This window comes from Fragaria vesca, linkage group LG6 (genome assembly GCF_000184155.1).
Source record: "Fragaria vesca subsp. vesca linkage group LG6, FraVesHawaii_1.0, whole genome shotgun sequence".
Lineage (NCBI taxonomy): Eukaryota > Viridiplantae > Streptophyta > Magnoliopsida > Rosales > Rosaceae > Fragaria > Fragaria vesca.
The window spans coordinates 6,117,944-6,137,468 of record NC_020496.1 but is presented as its reverse complement, the minus strand read 5'-3'; the positions used below and the strand labels follow the sequence as shown (position 1 = coordinate 6,137,468).

General features: G+C 38.7%; 1 protein-coding gene and 2 non-coding genes across 6 annotated transcripts in view; 2 read left to right on the top strand and 1 right to left on the bottom strand.

The window, feature by feature from the left end:
• The first annotated feature begins 9,132 nt into the window (after positions 1 to 9,132).
• On the top strand, positions 9,133 to 10,443 carry LOC101314589. The gene is made up of 2 exons (XM_004305009.1): positions 9,133 to 9,592; positions 9,710 to 10,443. Exons 1-2 carry the CDS (start codon positions 9,133 to 9,135, stop codon positions 10,441 to 10,443), a joined length of 1,194 nt encoding a protein of 397 aa, XP_004305057.1.
• Positions 10,444 to 14,461: 4,018 nt separating this feature from the next.
• Positions 14,462 to 16,743, top strand: LOC101291542. Of its 2 annotated transcripts, XR_184871.1 has the most exons (4): positions 14,462 to 14,707; positions 15,786 to 16,019; positions 16,108 to 16,198; positions 16,391 to 16,649. It is a non-coding gene; the product is annotated as an uncharacterized LOC101291542 (transcript). The 2 variants fall into 2 exon arrangements; XR_184872.1 differs by lacking the exon at positions 14,462 to 14,707 and having other exon boundaries at positions 15,208 to 16,019; positions 16,108 to 16,203; positions 16,391 to 16,743.
• Positions 16,744 to 18,096: 1,353 nt separating this feature from the next.
• LOC101290966 overlaps positions 18,097 to 19,525 on the bottom strand; it is a 3,594-nt gene continuing 2,165 nt past the window's right edge. For all 3 annotated transcript variants that reach the window (XR_184868.1, XR_184869.1, XR_184870.1), the window contains 2 exons: positions 18,955 to 19,053; positions 18,097 to 18,537 (listed from right to left, as the gene is read on the bottom strand). This is a non-coding gene — a transcript (uncharacterized LOC101290966). The remainder of the gene's footprint in view (positions 18,538 to 18,954; positions 19,054 to 19,525) is intronic.

Below are 19,525 nucleotides of genomic sequence, written 5' to 3'. Positions count from 1 at the left end.
GGAGAAGTCGATGTGCCGTTTTAAGATGATGTACCTTAGGCTCCTACATGAATTGACCGAGTGTGTTCACGGCATACGTAATGTCTGGTCTAGTGATTGTAAGGTAAATCAGCTTCCCAATAAGTCTTCTATACCGGGAAGGATCTTTGAGGGTGTCACTCCCTTTCTCAGTTAACACCAAGTCAGGCTCCATAGGTACCTTGGTAGGTTTTACACCAAGTAATCCAACGTGTACTTACGTTGACAAATTGCAATTCCAACCTTGGAGAGTGCGACTTCTATGCCGAGAAAGTACTTAAGGGGTCCAAGATCTTTAATCTTAAAGCAGCTGTTGAGGAACTTCTTAAGATAATCAATTGCCTTCTCATTGTTCCTTGTTATAACCATGTCATCAACATACAACAATATCACAGTAATAGAATTCCCACGAACTTGTGTAAACAAAGAATAATCAGCATGAGATTGCTGAAAACCAATTTCTTGGATGGCAGAATGGAAACGCTGAAACCAACTACGAGATGTCTGTTTAAGACCATATAGGGACTTGTGAAGTCGACACACCATGTGCTCCCCCTGTCGACAATAACCAGGAGGAGGCAGCATATACACCCCCTCAGTAAGGTTGCCATGTAGGAAGGCATTTTGGACATCCATTTGATGCAAAGGCCAATCACGTACTGCAGCAACAGCTAATAAACAACGGACAGTAACCAATTTCGCAACAGGCGCAAAAGTATCTTTATAGTCAATACCTTCGCGTTAAGTGAATCCCTTAGCAACAAGCTGAGCTTTGTAGCGCTCAATGGTGCCGTCTGCATGGTATTTGATTTTGAAACCCATTTACAGCCAATAGGACGATGACCAGAAGGCAGAGGGACCATGGACCATGTGCGGTTATCCTCAAGGGCTTGAATTTCAGAATGCATTGCAGCAACCCAATTAGGATCATGACTAGCCTGCTCATAATTTGCTGGTTCAACCAGTTGAGATACATTGTGAACGAATGAGCGATAACCAAATGACAAATTAGAATAAGAGATGTACCTCTGTAGCGGATAGCGAGTGCCAGACGTGGAGGAGAGACCGATGTCTGAGCCAAGCAAAATGGAGTGATTGGTGTGGTAGTCTTTGAGGTAAGAAGGTGGGTTACGGGCACGGTCAGATCGGCATGAGGCTTCAGGTGGTGGAGCGGCAGGGGCGGTGGCTGAACCAGGAGGTGGTGAGGATGGGGCGTCGAGTCTGCCATCATGAAGCCGCGGCAAGATGAACGGGTTTGAGTTGGTTGGTGAGGTGGGGATCGGTTCGGGTTCAGGTGGGGGTCGGTGTTGTGGTGGTGGGTCAGTGGGGATCGGAGATGGATTTCCTGGTGAAGATAGAGACGACACCGGCGGCGGGAGCCCATCGGTGGGAAAAGCTGGAGTCCCCGGCGAGGATTGATGTGGTTGTGTTGCCGGCAGTGGCTGATTTCTGGACGACGCCGGTGGTGGAGTTGTCTGGGTGGAGACGAGATCGGGAGGAGTACGATCTATTCTCATTGGTGATGGATTATGGTGAGTTGGTGCTGTTTGGGTGGGCTGAGAAGGATGGGCTTTTTGGGTGGATTGAAATGGATATGGACTGAAAAATTGAGTTGGGCTGATTGGAAGAATTAAATAATCCTCTTGGTCTTCTTGGGGAAGTGTTGAGCAAGGAAAAATGTGTTCATGAAAAACAACATCTCGGGAGGTGAAAAATTTCTTGCTCTCAAGATCATAGACTCTGTAACCCTTTTGCCCAAGAGGGTACCCAAGAAAGATGCAACGATGTGCACGTTTGTCGAATTTGTGGGTAGGGGTGAGATTGGTGGCAAAACATAAGGAACCAAAAACCCGAAGAAGGGAATAAGTGGGTGGAGTACCACGTAAAAGCTCATAAGGTGATTTGTGAGAAAGAAGAGGTGTTGGTAGCTGATTGATAAGATAACAAGCAGTGTTAATGCTTTCACCCCAAAAATTTAAAGGTAAGTTTGCTTGAAAGCGAAGAGCGCGACCCACATTTAGAAGGTAACGATGTTTGCGTTCAACTCCATTTTGTTGTGGAGTGTAAACGCATGTGTGTTGAAAAATAGTGCCACGGGAATCGAAAAAGAGCGCATTGATGTAAATTCACCCCCATTATCGGCACGTAAAATCTTAATATCCCGATTGAATTGTGTTTTAACCCAAGAGAAGAAAGATTGAATCAATGGTTGTGTATTGGACTTCAATTTCATGAGATGAACCCAAGTGAAGCGAGTAAAATCGTCAACAATGGTGAGAAAATATCGAGCTTCAGAATGAGTGTGGGTTTTATGTGGACCCCAAATATCACAATGAATCAAATCGAAGGGTGCAGTTGATTTTATTGAACTAGTAGGAAAACAAAGACGAGATTGTTTTGCTAAAGGGCAAATTTCACAAACATGTTGAGGATCAAACATTATTTCAAGAATGGTTTGAGACAAAAAATTAAGAGGTGAAGAGGATAGGTGACCAAGACGTTGGTGCCAAAGAACGAAGGTGCGAGTGACATGATTTGCTAAGTGAGGATTTTGGCTTGGTGTGAGGTAATAGAGTCCATTAAAATGCTTGCCCAGACCAATTGTCCTCTTCGTATCCACGTCCTGCACAATACAAAAATTCGGGTAAAATATCACAATACATTTCAATGCCCGAGTCAATTTACTCACAGATATCAAATTTACTCGAAACTTGGGCACATGAAGAACACCATCAAGGTACAAATCTGTCGACAACTTAATAGTTCCGATGCTTTCAATTGCGGCTTTCTCTCCATTGGGTAGGCCAACAAAATCATGAGATACTTCAATTTTGTTGTGAGTGAGTGGTAGATTGGAATCATGATCCGTTGCTCCATTGTCCACAATCCAATATAATGTCGAATGCGGATCATGACGTGCAATATTGCAAGTAAGTGTGACTATGCGTCGATTCGGTGCAAGACATGTTGATCTGTCATACATGTTGTTTTGAACATTGTGTCCATCTGTGTTAATAATGATGTAGACTTGATAGTGTTTGGTTTTGATAGTGTTTGATGTATATGAGGAAAGTGAGTGAGTCTTTAGAGTCACCAGGATCGGTGCTCTGATACCATAAGAAAATGTGAATGTAATAGTTTTGTATTGATCAGGATAATAGTACAACGATTTGATATATATACATCTAACAAGGAGTTCTATTTTAGTAAAGCACAATTACACACAATCAAGATCCTAAAAACATTCACTGACCGATCCACTATTTCCTCTACCATATCTTCAATACTTGAATGTATAACAGTGGATCATTTCTTTCCTTTAATATATGGACAATTTTCTTCATTGGGGCCGTGAGTATGTTTTTGAGATTTCTTAACCAAGTGTGGCTCAAACCCATAAGGATCCAATCAGCGTCGTCGAAGCAAGGCGTCAGAGGGCCGCAACTTTCATTTCTTTTTGGAAACATTGCCGAGATGGAGAAGCATATTTCATAATGTCACCAAGAAAGTATCGAAGGGTCGGGATGTGCGGCACGATTAGGCACCCTCCGTGCACCCATTTCTTCATAAATGGATAAAGGACTATGGTATGTATGATATTGGGCTATATGTTAGTCAAGATTGATTGATCATATAATGTACTTAATTTATTAGGTCTAATGACAATCTCTATATTGATGCATGAAGCTCATAGTGTAAGGCCATAAAAAAAAAAAAAAAAAAAATAGCATGAAGCTCATAGTTTCAGTAGTAAACGGGATCGAGTCTCTCTCATTAATAAGAGAGAGCTACTATTCTTCCATCCTCGTTATCCTTGGTTTTCATAGAATTTGTGTTTTGGGATTCTACTAGTAGCGGCTTATCGGTCCTTATCTCTTTGATTCAGCACCTCTCGCGATATCTTGGCTAACATACTCAAGAATTGTTGTGCGACTACTTGGTTATACATCTAAAATTGCAGCTAACAATGGTGATTTAAGAGAAGTATGCGTCTTTATCCACCTTCAGCAATAAACGGCAAGGAAGCTTTAGAAAACATGAAACTAGGGAACCTTAATGTGCCTAAAAGCACCATCGTATGGGTCTTCATACCCAGATTGTATTATGACCTAGAAAATTGGGGGCCTCATGCTGATGAGTTCAAGCCAGAAGGATTTGCGGATGGGGTTTCCAAATTATGCAAGTATCCTGCTGCATATGCTTCATTCGGTTTCGGGACCCGGATTTACCTAGGCCAAAATTTTGCTATGGCTCAAATAAAGATCATACTTTCCGTACTCCTATCCAGGTTCTCATTTTCCATTTCCCCAAATTATGAGCATTGTCCTAAATATGGAATGACACTCAATCCTGGTCATGGAATGTGAGTCCAGTACAAGCAAAAGTCAATTAGATGGTTCAAGACAATGTAAATTGACTGTAGGCCTTGATCATGGCTTATATTTTCAGGGGAGCCTTTTTAGTGAAGACTCTTAAGTTGAGGACTTTTCGGTTTATGGTTTAAAAGACTCATTTTTCGATCACATTTTGACATCTCATCCGTTCAGTTTTTAGGTTTATATGAGTAGATCATTTCTACAAATTTTCAGCTAAATTGGTGTTCGTTAAGAGAACAAACTAGATCAAATTAATGGACGAACCAAATCTATCAAATCTGAACCGTTCAAGTTCATAATTGATAAATCACACTTATGAATGCCTTAACAATTTTCAATATAGTTAAAAATTTGGATAAATGATCTACTCATAAATACCTATAAACTGAACGGTCAAGATGTGGATATAAGATCGAAATGTGGGATAAGTCGAAAAGTCCTCACCATATCCTCAACTTAAAGGTACTCACTAGAAGGGTTTCCATATTTTCAGAACCTCAATCCTATGTATGAATAATTAAGAGAATAAATGTTAGTTTTAGTTGTTTTTGGTTTTCTTAGAGCATTTTTAACAATGCTAACCATTTTTAAGTTAAATTTTAGTCAAATTAGCTAAAATGTTATTTTAGCTAGCCATTTTAGAAATGTGGTTGCATCAATGCTCTCTATTTTAGCTAGCATTACATCAACATTATTATTTAAATAGAAATTAAATAATTTAAATATATATTTATATATCTCATAAAATATCTTACAAGGAATATATTAAATTATAGCAAGCCTCATCTGAGTCATCTCGCTTGCTATATTTAGCTAGCGAGATAGCTAAAAGTCAAAATAACTTAAGGTTGGCTAGTCTGCTGGAGCTCCTAAAACATCCAAAAAAACTAAATACGCTCTCTAAAATAGCTAAAAGCTAAAATAGAGAGTCTGTTAAAGTTGCTCTTATTTTTTTTTAATGGGTCTTGGCTTCATATCTCGCCCTCTCCTAATGTATTTTCTTTTACTTGATAATGTTCTTTATTTACCAATAATATATATTCTATCCCAGATAAGTTGTTCAAATTGGTCTGTCTAGTGATATGAGTCTTCAAAAAGAAAGATATATCAATTACACGAATAAGATAAGAAAGGTTAAAAAACGCACTTATATTTTGTTTTTGAGGAAAATGAGTCAAGGTCCAATAATATTCAACAACGTCATTCTGTCAAGATAGGGAATGAGTACCCCATAATACATTGTGAGGCTCAAAGGCTTCAAAAAACAGACAACCTAATCTACCAACAACTGCCTAATGCAATCGTATCTTTCACTAGACAAGAAGGAAAACTAATCTAAATAGTCAAAGCTGCCGAGTACAATTGATCCTTATTGAAAGTGAGGAAAACAAAAAGGATAAAAGCTAGCTTCCATAATCTTATTACATCATAGAACTCTTGTACCAAATATCTTATCGTCTAAGACCACCATTGGTGTACGCCGCAATGACTCAGTACAGACACGAGCTTCAATCAACGAACATGACAAGGTGAGAGAAGTACCACGTACCACTAAATGACGGCCCGCTCCTCCTCCTGGGGTTTACCCACACCCTCCACGAGAGATAACGGTTTAGGTTTGTCCTGGTGGCCACGGGGCCGACCCTTCTTCTTCGGCACCTTCTCCACTGTAAGCTCGGGGACCTTCACCAAACCATTTTAAAAACTCCCAACATCCATGCATTGACGTTTCCCGCTTACTTCGCGATCATCTTCACGAAATTTACGAATACCCAAAATCTCAAAAGAGTTTTGAGAAAGAAACCCAGCAGAGTTTGGCCTATTACCAGGCCCAGCAATTCTCGGCCCAAAAACAGAATCAACAGCTGTCAGCCCAATTTCATCTAACCCAGCCTGACTAAGTCCAACCCTGGCCCAATTTTAGTTGGCCCAATACTAGAAAAGGGTGCAAGGTATCTCTCAAATAAGGTTAGGCCAAGTGAGATCATTGGAAGTCCACGACAGAAAGGCCGAATGACATATGTAAAGAGCAGGGGATACACACCAAGCGATTCCCATCAACCAGTAGACTAGTATCCCAAAACATATCACCAAGTACGACATGATTCCCACATATGAGTATTCATCACATTACATAACCAAAGTAGTGCCGAAGGGGGGACCAATATATATCCTCATAAGAAAGGTGACCTAAGTAAGAAAGGTGAATCAAAGTTTACCTCCTTACTTAAAGAACAAGTAACGACCTCATGAGCTTCGTGACCGTAGACCCCAAAACAACCTGATTGCGTCTCCTACATGAGGAACCACTACGTCTCCCTCTCAGGTACGTAACTCGAGTCTTCTTCTCTTAGCCTACTGCTCTAAGATGATTAATGACTTAAGCATCAATCAGATGGTCTAAGCTTGGCACCAAGCCGAGTATGGAAAATTTTGCAAGTACAAGAGCTCTTACAATGAAGGAGAAGCGAGTTTAATATCCTGTAAACCAACAAACACAGCCTCTTACCGAAGACCGATGAATACAGATGATGAACATCAAAACGAAAAAGGGTTCTTAACTCGTAAGTCACAGCGAACCGGTTGGGGTATTCTAGCCCATTCAATTTGGTGCTTTCACGGAGCAAGGTACTTATTTATACAATACATTAGGTGCATGTTTGTTTGTTCGGATTAAGTATGACTAGTTAAATATGGAGTCCAGTTTGGTTAGTACCATTGTTTTTTTTTTTTNTTTTTTTTGAAATTTACTGACAAGAATTAGGCGATATCAGTTTCTTTGTATCAGTCTGTTAGGTGGCAAGACACCCACTCTACCCCGAATGAGATCGCTACAACCGGGAACCCACCGCCCATCCCTTTTCAGATTTTTTATTGAATTAAATTCAGTTTACTCCCTTATGGTTTAGAGGTGAAACCATGTTAGTCCCTAAATTTTCAATTTTATCAGATTACCCCCTAAAGTTTTATTTTTTGTCTGTCGTCTCATTCCGTCTCATTGAGACGTTAAATCCGAACATACTGTTTGAAATTTGATGACATGTGTGGGGTTGAGAAGCTAAATTACCAGCTTAACCTTGCTGGTCGTTTTCCCTCCTGTTTTATTCTTTGTTTCCCTCTCGGTTATCCCGGTTAACCCTAAAAGTTTTGCACAGTTCCCCAGTTCAGATCTAAACGACTAAAAACCCACCCTCTACCTAGAACCCACCGGCCACCTTTTATTCAAAACCCATCTTCTAACCAAAACACCAAAACCTTGAACCCAAGCACTGAACTAAGACACTCAAACCCAGAACTGAGATACCTCGATGGAGGACGATGATTGGATACTGCGAGAGGAAGACGCAGGAGAAGAGCTTCCAAATTACAGTGAGTTTTGGGGATTTTATATGGGTATAAAGTTTCGATTGGAGGTTCTGTTTTAGAGATTATGATTTCTAATTGAGGTTTTGGTTTCTAGGATTAGGGTTTCTCCTCTCGCTAGAGGACCAATTGGAGATTTCAGCCGTACATAATGGCTTAGACTCGTGTTTATGAACTGAAATAGGGGCTGCGTTTTCATAATTTATTGATTTCTTGTCTGTTTGTGTTTATGATGATGAATAAAGTATTGAAGATATTGAAGAAAGTTGTTGGGTATTAAGTTTAGAGATTTAAATATGGTTGTAGAGATCGTGCATTATTTTGTGTTTTGAGTAAACAACCATCTAAAGAGTTCTAGTTGTTTGTTTATTGTTTTGCTAGAAAAGATCTTCCGTACTAGCTATTCATGCATTAAACATTACATTTGATTGGACTTTGATTTTGTGATATGCAGGTCTACCAAATTATTTTACAGTCCAAATGAATCATGGAGGTTATATTAAGGACAACCAGTATGTAGGTGGGAAGATAAACTATTATGATTATGTTGACAAGGATAGGATGTCATTGATTGAAGTTGACTCAATGGTGAGAGGATTGAACCAAAACTATGGCAGGATGAGATTAAACTATTGGTATAAGATAGGTGACAATGGTTTAACGAAGCTTGAGACTGACTTGGATGCAGTTAGAATGTTCGTTGTGTTCCACAGGATAGGCTTGTCACCATATACCTGGACCACTTGCAGCTTAATCCTGAATATGTGGAGTTAAGTGATGATGATGATGAACTGTTTATGGAAGATGACTTCCATGAGTTTGCGTTTAGTCAGGCTGGGTCTAATGCAGTTGTTATTGAGGAGCGCTACCAGATTCTCCAAAGAGGCAACCAAGTGTAGTAACCAATGATGTACCTGACATACCAAAGAAGAATACCCCCAAGAAGCAGCCAAAGAAAACATTTGGAATAGTCATAAGGGAGCCAGAATGGCATGATGTAGTTCCCACTCAAGTAAGTATAGCTCTAGTGCATGACCCAAAGGACAAAGGAAAGAACAAAGTTGATGAAGTTATTGCTGCTACTGAGTTTGATGACCAACAAAATCTTATGGATGTGCCCGGCTATGATGAACCAAGGAGCTCAAGATCAAGAAGTTTACTCCCAAACGATTATGAAGAGGGCCTATGGTTTGAGAACAGTTCCGAAGATGAAGACTATGATCATGAGTTTGACAAGGATGACTATAATGATTATGGTGTTGATGATGACTGGTTGGGTGGTATGGAGACTGAGTTTAATGAGACAGGAAAGTGGATTGGAGGAGGTGGCTAAGGATCTAAGGGTGGATTAGATGGCCATGTGTCAAGTGCTAGTATGGATCATGATAAAGATATGCTTTTTAAGGACAATGAGCAGCTTTATGGAGCTATTGATTCTGATGAAGAATGTATTAGGTATGAAGTCAATTCTGATGGAGAGGAAGAAGGAGATGGGTACCCTGAGTTCAACCCGAAGACTGATATGCTTAATCCCCGATTCTGTAATGGTATGAAGTTTGCAACTGCAAAGATTTTAAGAGCTGCTGTTAGAGAGAGGGCAATTCAACCTTCTTTTTACAAAACTGACAGCTGGCGAGTTGATGTGATCTGCAAAGCTCAAAATTGCCCATTTGAGCTATATGCCTCTAAGATGCAGCATGAAAGCACGTTGCAAATCAAGAGATACAACGGGAAACACACATGTGCAAGAGTGAATGTAAACAGTAGTGTTAGGGTACCATACCTAATAGAGAAGTTTAGTGAGCAGATTAAGTTAAACCCAGGCTGGGACACAGGTACAATGTTATGCTGTTAACTTAATCTTTTTATGTTCTCTTTGTTTTTTGTTTTTTTTGTTTTTTGTTTTTTTTTGCTGCATCCATTGAATGAGTTCAACCATTTTTGTTTTGCAGAAGCACTCCGACAACAAATGCAGAGGGAAGTGAAGGCAAAAGTGTCTTACCAGCAGGCATACCGTACTAAGAAGGCGGCATTGGAGCTTCTAGAAGCTTCAATCAGAGAGCAATATGCAAGACTCAGGAACTACGGAGCTGAGCTTGTAAGAGCTGATCCAAACACTACCGTTGATATCAAGTGTGACTTCCCTCATGGAGATAGATTACCTGTTTTCAAGAGAATGTATGTATGTTTAGGTGCTCTTAAGATGGGATTCATAATTGGATGTAGGCCCATACTTGGCCTAGATGGTTGTCATTTGAAGAGTGTTTATGGTGGGCAGCTATTAACATCTGTGGGTTTAGATGCAAACAACTCAACGTGGGTGGTGGCCTACGCAATGGTAGAGATGGAGAGTAAGGACAGTTGGTTGTGGTTTCTAGACCTCCTAGCCAAAGATTTGATCATAAAAGATGAAGGAGATGGATGGACATTCATAAGTGATAAACAAAAGGGGTTGATACTTGCTTGTGCTGAAATGTTGCCTCTTGCAGATTATCGATTTTGCGTTAGACACTTGTGGACAAATTTTAACAACTTATTTCCTGGGAAGGTGATGAAAGACCAACTTTGGGCATGTGCAAAGGCAACCACAGAGAACTACTTCCTCAAGGAAATGAATATAATGAATACACTAGATCCTATCGCCTATGATTGGCTCACAAGTAAATTTGGTTCCAAGTGGTGTTAAATTGTGCTATATTCATGTGTTTTTAGAGTTAACTAACAATGACTTTATTTGCATGTCCGGAAAGGCCTCCAAAGCACTGGTCAAGGGCACATTTTCGAACTAACTTGAAGTGTGACATCCTCTTGAACAACTTGTGTGAGAGCTTCAATGCTTTCATTGTACCATGTAGATCAAAGTCTATAGTGACCTGCTTTGAAGAAATTAGAGTAAAGCTGATGAGGAGGATCCAAGTTAGAAAAGATAAAATGCTCAAGATTGAGGATAGAATCTGCCCCAAACCTAGGGAGATATTAGAGAAAAATAAAGTCAAAGCTGCAACTAATTGCATTCCTACTGGTTCAGGTGGACCACAAATTGAAGTTGTAGGTTCACATGGTGACAAGTACGTGGTGAACCTTCAAGCACAAACTTGTGCATGCAGGAGATGGGATTTAACTGGTATCCCATGTAAGCATGCAATTTCTGCTGCAAACTTTATGAGACATGCCCTTGAGGACTATGTGGATGGTTGTTATATGAAGAACACTTACATGGCTATTTATAACAATACCATCAAACCTGTTAATGTATGGAATTGTGGTCAAGAATTGATGAACCCCCAATCCTACCCCCACAGTACACAAGGTAGCCCAGAAGGCCAAAGAAAAAGAGGACCAAGAATGCAGCTGAGCGGGATGAAACTGGTGGTATAAATCTTCGTCGGAATCAAAGATCTCTAAAGTGTGGTCATTGTGGTGTAGTTGGTCACAATCGAAAAACTTGTCATCGAACTTACCACCCAAAGAAAAGACCTCAAACTAGAATAGGAAGAGGAAGCTAGATGCATCAACATCAGTAACCCAGGTATCACCTTTAAACTACGTTTTTCTTTTGTTGGACTTGTATTAAGTTCTTGGATCCTAAGTTCTTTACATTATAATTGTTCATGATCACAAATTAGACTTTCTACAATGAAATTAGAGTTGAGATATTCAAATCTATTAGGGTTCTGATTTTATGTGTATGCAGACCAATACTAAGAGGAGTGGACCATTAACCAAGAATGAGAAGTGGAAGAAAGTTGAGCTAAGGGCACAAAATCTGAAGGTAAAGATAGATGTTTGTTCTTATTGCTAATTATGTTTTCGGTGTGCATGTTGGCATGTGTTTGGAATTTCTTAAAGTTTAGAATTATGCTGTGTTGTTGCATGTTATTGTAGGAAAAGAGAGATGCAAAGAAGGAAGCAACTGCTAGAGGATCACAAGCTAGACCTGCAAGGGCTTCAACAAGTGTTGTTGCTCTTGCGAAGGCTAGACCTGCAAAGGCTTCAACAAGTTCTGCTCCAGCTCCACCAAAGACAATTCCATCATCGTCGAAGCAAGCAGCTCCGAGTAGGTCATCCAACAGAATCAGAGAAAATGCTAGGGGAAGGGGGAAATAGAAAACTGTATGTCTTATTAGCATGCGTGTATTGACATTATCAGACCTATGTTTATGTTGCAAGCTTTTTGTGCAACCTCTAGCTATCATAGCTTTGGTTGCTAGGTCTAATTTTTTGTCAAGATGATTAGAGCTAGAACTTATTTGCAACCTTGCTTTTGTTTTGGATCCTTTGGTTTCGATTTATGGATGTAAGGTAATATGCGTATTATTATGTTCATGTTAAAGACTCATTTGCTTAATTTTATGAATGAAGACTATGCTTTTGTCCAAGCAGATTTGTTCTTGAAACATATTTATGCTCCAAACTTATGTTCGGGGCATGCTCCAAATTTTTCAAACATGCTGTGTAGTTTGAAAAATATTTGAAATTTTCGAATTTTGGAGCCAACTTGTGTTAAAAGACCATATTAGCCTTCTTTAGTTGGATTTAACGTCTCAATGAGACGGAATGAGACGGCAGACAGAAAAATAAAACTTCGGGGGGTAATCTGATTAAATTAAAAGTTTAAGGACTAACATGAATTCACCTCTAAACCACAGTAGGTTCAACTGAATTTAATTCTATTTTATTTATAATAAAAAAATTAGATGAGGAGAGGAACGGGGGACTAGGACAAAACAATTCCAATAACAAACCAAAACAACATTCCAAATGACATTGTTTATTCTGCTCATAAAAACCAGGCAATTCTCCCACTATGAAAACCTATAATTTAGAAAACCCAAATAATCTGCCTGCAAGAACCCATGAAGCTCAGTAGGAGGATTATCATACCAAGTAAATGATGCATTTGACAACCCCAAGTTTGTCATCTTATCAGCTGCCATATTTCCTTCTCTAAAAATAAGACTGTAACGAAAGTTCATTTGGCGGATTATAGAAAGACAATTGCACCAACAAACTCTTAAGTTCCATGGAGGAGAAAAAGTACGTCTTGGAAGAGAAGCAAGCTACCACACTAACAGAGAAGGGAGGAAGCTGCCATGAATGATGAGAAATAAAATCTGTCACATGAAGATTGCTGAAATATGACCAATTTGAGATTCCCAAAGTCTCCAAAATAGGAGTTTGAAGCCATTTATCATTCTAAAAACACATAGATTTACCATCCCCAATTAACCATCGACAATTTTATCTAAAACCAGAAGCAACAGACCGAATACTTGGCCAAATTAAGGATTTACGATAGCCCAGCTTGCAGACAGATAAAATAGGATACCTTAACCGTACATAATCTCCCCATTGAGAATGAAAAGAAAAAGAATCCCAAGCAAACTTTAGGACAACAGCTAAACTAAGAGATGAAAGATCATGAATACCAAGCCCTCCTTCCAGTTTCGGGGCACAAACCTGAGCCCAAGGAATAGTGACGATTTTCCGAGTCCCTATATTACCAGACCAAATAAAGTTTCGTGCCCATGACGATTAATTAATGTTGTAACTAAATTTTTTTACAACTTTAAGAACTTATATTACAACTTCAAAAACTAATAATACTATTTTAAGGATTTATTTTACAACTTTAGGACAAAATTGATGCATCATATACATTAACATATTATAAAATTTTCTTTTTTTTTATTACTGATTTGATAGCGATTCTTTCTTATTATTAGACATTGCTATTTTCAACGTAAAGCAACCCTCATGCATGAAACTGTTTACTTTCTTTAGATCGAGTGCAAGACATTAGAAGTATCAAGTCGCTAGTGCTTTTAATTAGAACAGCATGTGGTACACTTTTAAAGTAATAACGTAATGGTACTTTTAGCTCCTAGCTAGTCACTTCAACTAGCTATTTAAGTTGATGGACTTCAACTAGCTATTTAAGTCGTTATGACAATATATATGGAGCGTTGAGACCAGTTTGGTGTGAGCTATATGATCAATGTATCAATCAATATGCATGCTGTCAATTCCAATTTTTGCTTCCTAACACGAAGAAGAAAGAAAATAAAAAGACAGAGACAAAAGTGGGAGAAGAAAAGGGAGAAACAAACAAGAATGAGAACAGTATTCTGTACGTAGAAAGGGTGGACATTCAGAATCTCCTGGCATGCATGGTGAGAGATATCATTCCGGAATCACTCTTATGTAATTTTCCCGTGCGCGTCCCATCACCATCTCTCCATATATTTCTTCTTCTTATTATTATTATTTTCAATGGAATATTGATTGCATAATAATTTGCATGCATGGATCATTATATGCCCACATCAGCGATCAATTCTAATCCAGAACATCTGACTGAAAACTCATAGACAAGAGCTGGAAAAGGGACGGCGAGTGTAGTACTGGATCGATCATTTTCTTCGAAAGAAAAGAACGTTTGGCATGGACTGGATTGGACGTTTTGGAAGGGATGACAATGGCATATGTGAGGGTGAGTTCTGGAATGTATGCAGTACTTGGTGTACTTGGCTGTCTGGAGTACGTGTCAATCAGTGATTGGCATGTGCAAATTACTTCTCCGTCTGGCCCCGTCGTCTCCGTTAGCGCGTGATGTGCGTGACTTTCGCCTTTCGGTAACTCTTCCCTCCGCGATCCACGATATGGAGGTGGGTAACTTCATTAATGAAACAGTGGAGAGGTGTGTTGAAGAAGCTTGAATGGGTTAAGACCCGAAATCAAATCCACGGTTTCTCATGAGGGGTCATCTGGGTCAGAGAGTAGCAGTCGGTCTTGGATGATTGCCGAAACGGCTGGGGTACGCGGTGGTAAGAAGGCGGCGATCGGCGAGGTTTCTGTGCCGGGTGGTCAGAATCATACCGGCTCGTGTCGCTTCTTAAATATTTCCGGGAAAACCTCTGGTTCCGATTCTCTGAAAGCCCATGATCCAGGTGCTTACAGTCTTTCTTCTTCAACTTTGATTGCTCAGATTATTTGTTAGAATAATTGACGAAGGATTCAGAGGTGGTTGAATTGGGTGGTGGGGACCAACTGGAAATTGGGTCTATCAGCTTTTTTTTTTTTTTGGATACATGGGTTTATCAATCTTTAGCTTAGTGTGAAGTTTGACATTTTGACAATGTGAAGCTAAGGGAATATGTCGTGGAGGTTTAAGTGTTGATAATCAGAGACTAGAGGATTGTGATATTATAATTAGGTGATCATAATGGAGCTGTTGGTTCATTTGGGCTCTATTAAGCAAAATATGTGAATGGTGAGTGAGTTCATATGGGAGGTAGAACATTATGTTCTCCTGGGTCTTTGTAGAATGTCTAGATTTGTTGATGTGATCCATGATTAAGCTATGTTTCTTTGCTCTTGGTTGTGTTTGCTAGTGTTTTGTATGTACTGTGTGCCATGATACTTTAGCGGAAAAGATGCTACCATGATATGCTTAACTACTTTGTTGTGATTCTAGAGCACATAGGAAAAGAGCAAAACTTGCAAACAAGCTGGATCAACTTGGTATGTACAGTACAACAGTCAAGCTGAAAGCATGTACATGTTTTCTTTAATACATTTCCATAGTCAAAATGATCGGCCAATTACTTCTTTTTTTCTGTACCGGTTGTGACTACTGATGATAAGAAAATAGCAGCATGCTGTTCAGATTTTGGAGCTAAGGTTACCTCATAGTTGTACGGACTGTTTATCTGTTTGAGCCTTGTATGCATTGCTAATACAGCCAGGAGCCTAGTGGCTGCTTCACTACATTCAATAATTATGTAAACTGTCATCTGTGATCATATACTTGTCGCAAGTTCAAAGTGATGTTTTTTCTGGGTTTGTGTTGATTATACAGTCTGTGTTGAGTTGAATGTAAAGTTTTAGTCTTTGTTTCGTTAAAGCTTTGGTCATTGGTCAGTTTGATGTGTTTAGAACATTTGGGATTTTAGTAAAACAAAGTAGTTTTTGTTCAATTTGGACTTGGAAAGTTTGTGGCTTTTGATTGTACTGTGTTGTGAGCAGTGATGGCTCCAGCAGTGAAGCCTGTGGAGAATGAAACTGCTTTCAAGGAATTGAAAGTTGAGTTGCTTTCAGCTATGTCTGGGTCTGTAAATGAAGGTAAGGCTCGAGTGGGTTTAGTTTTGAAGAAACTGAGTCCATTGTGAGTATTACTGTGGTTGGAGCATCTGGGGACCTTACTAAGAAGAAGATATTCCCGCTCTTTTCGTGCTTTATTATGAGGGTCGCGTCCCTAAGGTGTGTGAAATTGTTTTTCTTTCTCTCGTTTGGGATTTTGAGGTTTGGATCAATTGGTTTGATAATGAATGTGTGATTTTTGTTGCAGCACTTCACTATTTTTGGTTATGCTCGGAGTAAGATGACTGATGCGGAGCTAAGAACTATGGTTAGCAAGATGCTTGCAGAATTGACTGGAGGTGAGGTATGTTTCATTCTTGTTTTGGAATTAGGGATTACAAGAGCCATGTCAGAGGAGGAGTTACTTACCCAGCCTACACGGATGATAATACTATTGGTAGCTATTGTTCAGATTCATTGATGGATGTTTAGATTAAGAATGGAAAGGGTTTTGCTGATAATGGATGAATTTTTTTGTTGGCTTTATGCAGATTTTACAAGGTTAACTCTAGCATGCTCTAAAAGAATGACAAATTGGATGTGGATTAGGATATGATCCATATTCGCCAACTCCTTGTTTGGTGGCTTTTTGAGATTCACACTACAAAACTTTTGGTGCTATGGATCTTTCTCTTTACATTTTGTTAATAGTTGGAAAGTTAACAATTGATGTACTAGAACTGTATGCAAGATTTTATCAGTAATATGAATGTTTATCAAATCTATCAAGTGTATGTATAATTTGTGTGGAATGTAAGTCTGATACTTCTGTATGCATCTCCTGCACTAACAGTTTTCAAATCCTTGCGATAATCATTAATCATACTTTTCAGCCTGCTATGGTAAAACACTATATCTACAATTTCAGCCATGGAATTGGATAGGTTTATGGAACATCTAACCGTAGGATGTAATACCAAAGTTAAATATCAATGTGGTACAAAGTTCTCTTGTTTGGTAGGTTATAAGTAAATGTACATAATTAAAGGAAGCAATATTTTCAAAAATCTAACACGACTAAGATTGAAAAATCACACATTTCCAGTAACGTTTGGAACTCGATAAAAGCGGTCAACATTATATACGTTTATGCTTCTCTATGGGGAGTCCTATCCTCGGGAGGTAAACGTTCAGAAATTTTTACATGGGTAGTTACATCTCATCGTCGGGAGCTGAACGTCTCTAAGTTTTAACATATGTGGTTAGATCTCATATATGTGAGAGTTTAACGTGTGGAAGAATCGACAAAAATTAGGTCACGAAGAGGTAGGTAAGAGCATTTCTGTATGATAAGTGACGATGGATTAGGGTTGACCACTTCGATCGAGCCCCGGACGTTGCCGAATCTAGTAGAATTTTATACCATAGCCAAGTTTTACTATAACGATCATATCAGACGGTCAAATTTTCATTTTATGAATTTCAGTCATTCAAACTACGTGCCTACTAATATGGTATAACTTGTTTAGTAGGTTATATGCAAGTGTACAACTTTTTGAACCAACTATAAAGAATAAGAAAAAATTCAAAAATCTTGTGAAATAAGATGTGATCGGAATAGTGAAATACGGCTATGGTTGAAAAATCACGTATTTCAGGTAACGTTTGGGTCCCAATAAAGAATCACAACTATAAAGAATAAAAAAAAAATTCAAAAATCTTGAGAAATAAGATGTGATCGGAATAGGGAAATACGGCTATGGTTGAAAAATCATGTATTTCGGGTAACGTTTGGGTCCCTATAAAAGCGGTCAACCCTTTTTACATTTAATCATCTCTATGGGGAGCCCTATCGTTGGGAGCTGAACGTCTCTAAAGTTTAACATGTGGTTAGGTCTCATCTATGTGAGAGTTTAACGTGTGGAAGAATCGACCAAACTAGGTCATGAAAAGGTAGGTAAGAGCACTTTCGTGTGATAAGTGACAATGGATTAAGGTTGACCGCTTCGATCGAGCCTCAGACGTTACCGAATCCAGTTGAATTTTATACCACAACCGAGTTTTACTATAACGATCATATCAGATGGACGAATTTTTATTTTGTGAATTTTAATCATTAGAATCACTACGTGCCTACTAATGTGATATAACTTATTTAGTAGATTATATGCAAGTGTATAATTTTATGAACCAACTATAGAGAGGAAACAAAATTTAAAATCTCACGAAATAAGATGTGATCGAAATAGTGAAATATGGCTATGGTTGAAAAATCATATATTTCAGGTAACATTTAGGTCCCGATAAAAGTGGTAAACTCTTTTTACGTTTAATCTTACCTATGAGGAGCCCTATCGTCGGGAGCTGAACGTCTCTAAGTTTTAACATGTGTAATTAGGTCTCATCTATATGAGAGTTTAACGTATGGAAAAATTGACCAAACTAACTCACCCACAATTTCGATTTCACACCATTGTTTTTTGGCATGCTTCCTAAAATAATGTATTTTTCAAATACAATGGGTCACTATCTCTATTCTATGATCAGTTGACGCTCTTTCCATTTGAAGCAAGTAACTCATCAACATCGATGTCCATTTCAAATGCATTGACAATTATTTACAAGCTCAGCTGGTGAGCTTTGCTTAGGTCCATTTGCTTTTGGATAATGTAACTGCACAAAGATCACATCGAAAAAACTGCACAAAGAAGATATCATCATCATGAAATGAATATTCAAATAATTTATAGTGTCATAGGAAAAATTTACAGTTGCTTGGGAACTTAAATTTTCATAAATCTATGTAATAGACATGAAGTTCTAGCTTCTCTAGGACAAGTCGACAAGCTATAGACACCTCAAGAACCTGATATATTTCATACAATCCTATCATAGAAAATGCATTACAATCTCCAGCAAATTTCAGGGAGGAGTACTTTCAAGATTACATAAGAAGATACAAAATTTGGGTTGAATTTAAATGTTTTCCCATGAAATTCGCACTTGCAATTTGGGATAATAATGACCCATATACACTTAAATTCATATAAAAACAAACTTAGTACATGCAACACATATTGAAGTAAATTGGAATCTGCAGTTTAGAAATACATACTGGTGATAGTTTATCATCTCCAAGCACTTGTACCAGATCCTTAACCTGAGACTGAGCAAGGTCTCGTTGCAGGGTCAGCTCTGACATCTCTTTCTTAAGCTGCACGGTGGGATAAAAAAACCCCAAAGATCCAGGTTATAAACAGAAAAACATGACAACTAGTCAATATCTGTTGTAGGGTCAGCTATGACACCTCTTTCTACAATTCATGTGACTAGTTTATGATTTAGTAAACGACAATCTGTTGTCATGTTTTTGGGTTGTGATAAATATAAGCGATTATCACAGCCCAAGAACATGACAACAGATATTGACCAGTTGAAGCAAGTAACTTTGGCAGCAGATACCAGTAAATGGCTAAACATTGAGCAAGCAAGGAACTGAAAACATAGTCCAGAATCAAACATACATAATCGTACCAAATCCCGAACCTGAATAAAATGAGAGTCAGAAACAATATGTAAGCAAACTCGAGCAAAGAAAATAGGCAGAGAACTCATGACACTAGGGTCTCAACCACATTCACCCAAAACAATTTTTTGGGGTTTAGTTCCCATATCTAACACCTTAG

Excerpts from the sequence above, each read along its gene's own strand:
- LOC101314589 (XM_004305009.1), top strand. The coding sequence starts at position 9,133 with ATGGATCATGATAAAGATATGCTTTTTAAGGACAATGAGCAGCTTTAT. Across the intron at positions 9,593-9,709 it reads AAACCCAGGCTGGGACACAG|AAGCACTCCGACAACAAATG; the intron begins GTACAATGTTAT and ends TTTGTTTTGCAG.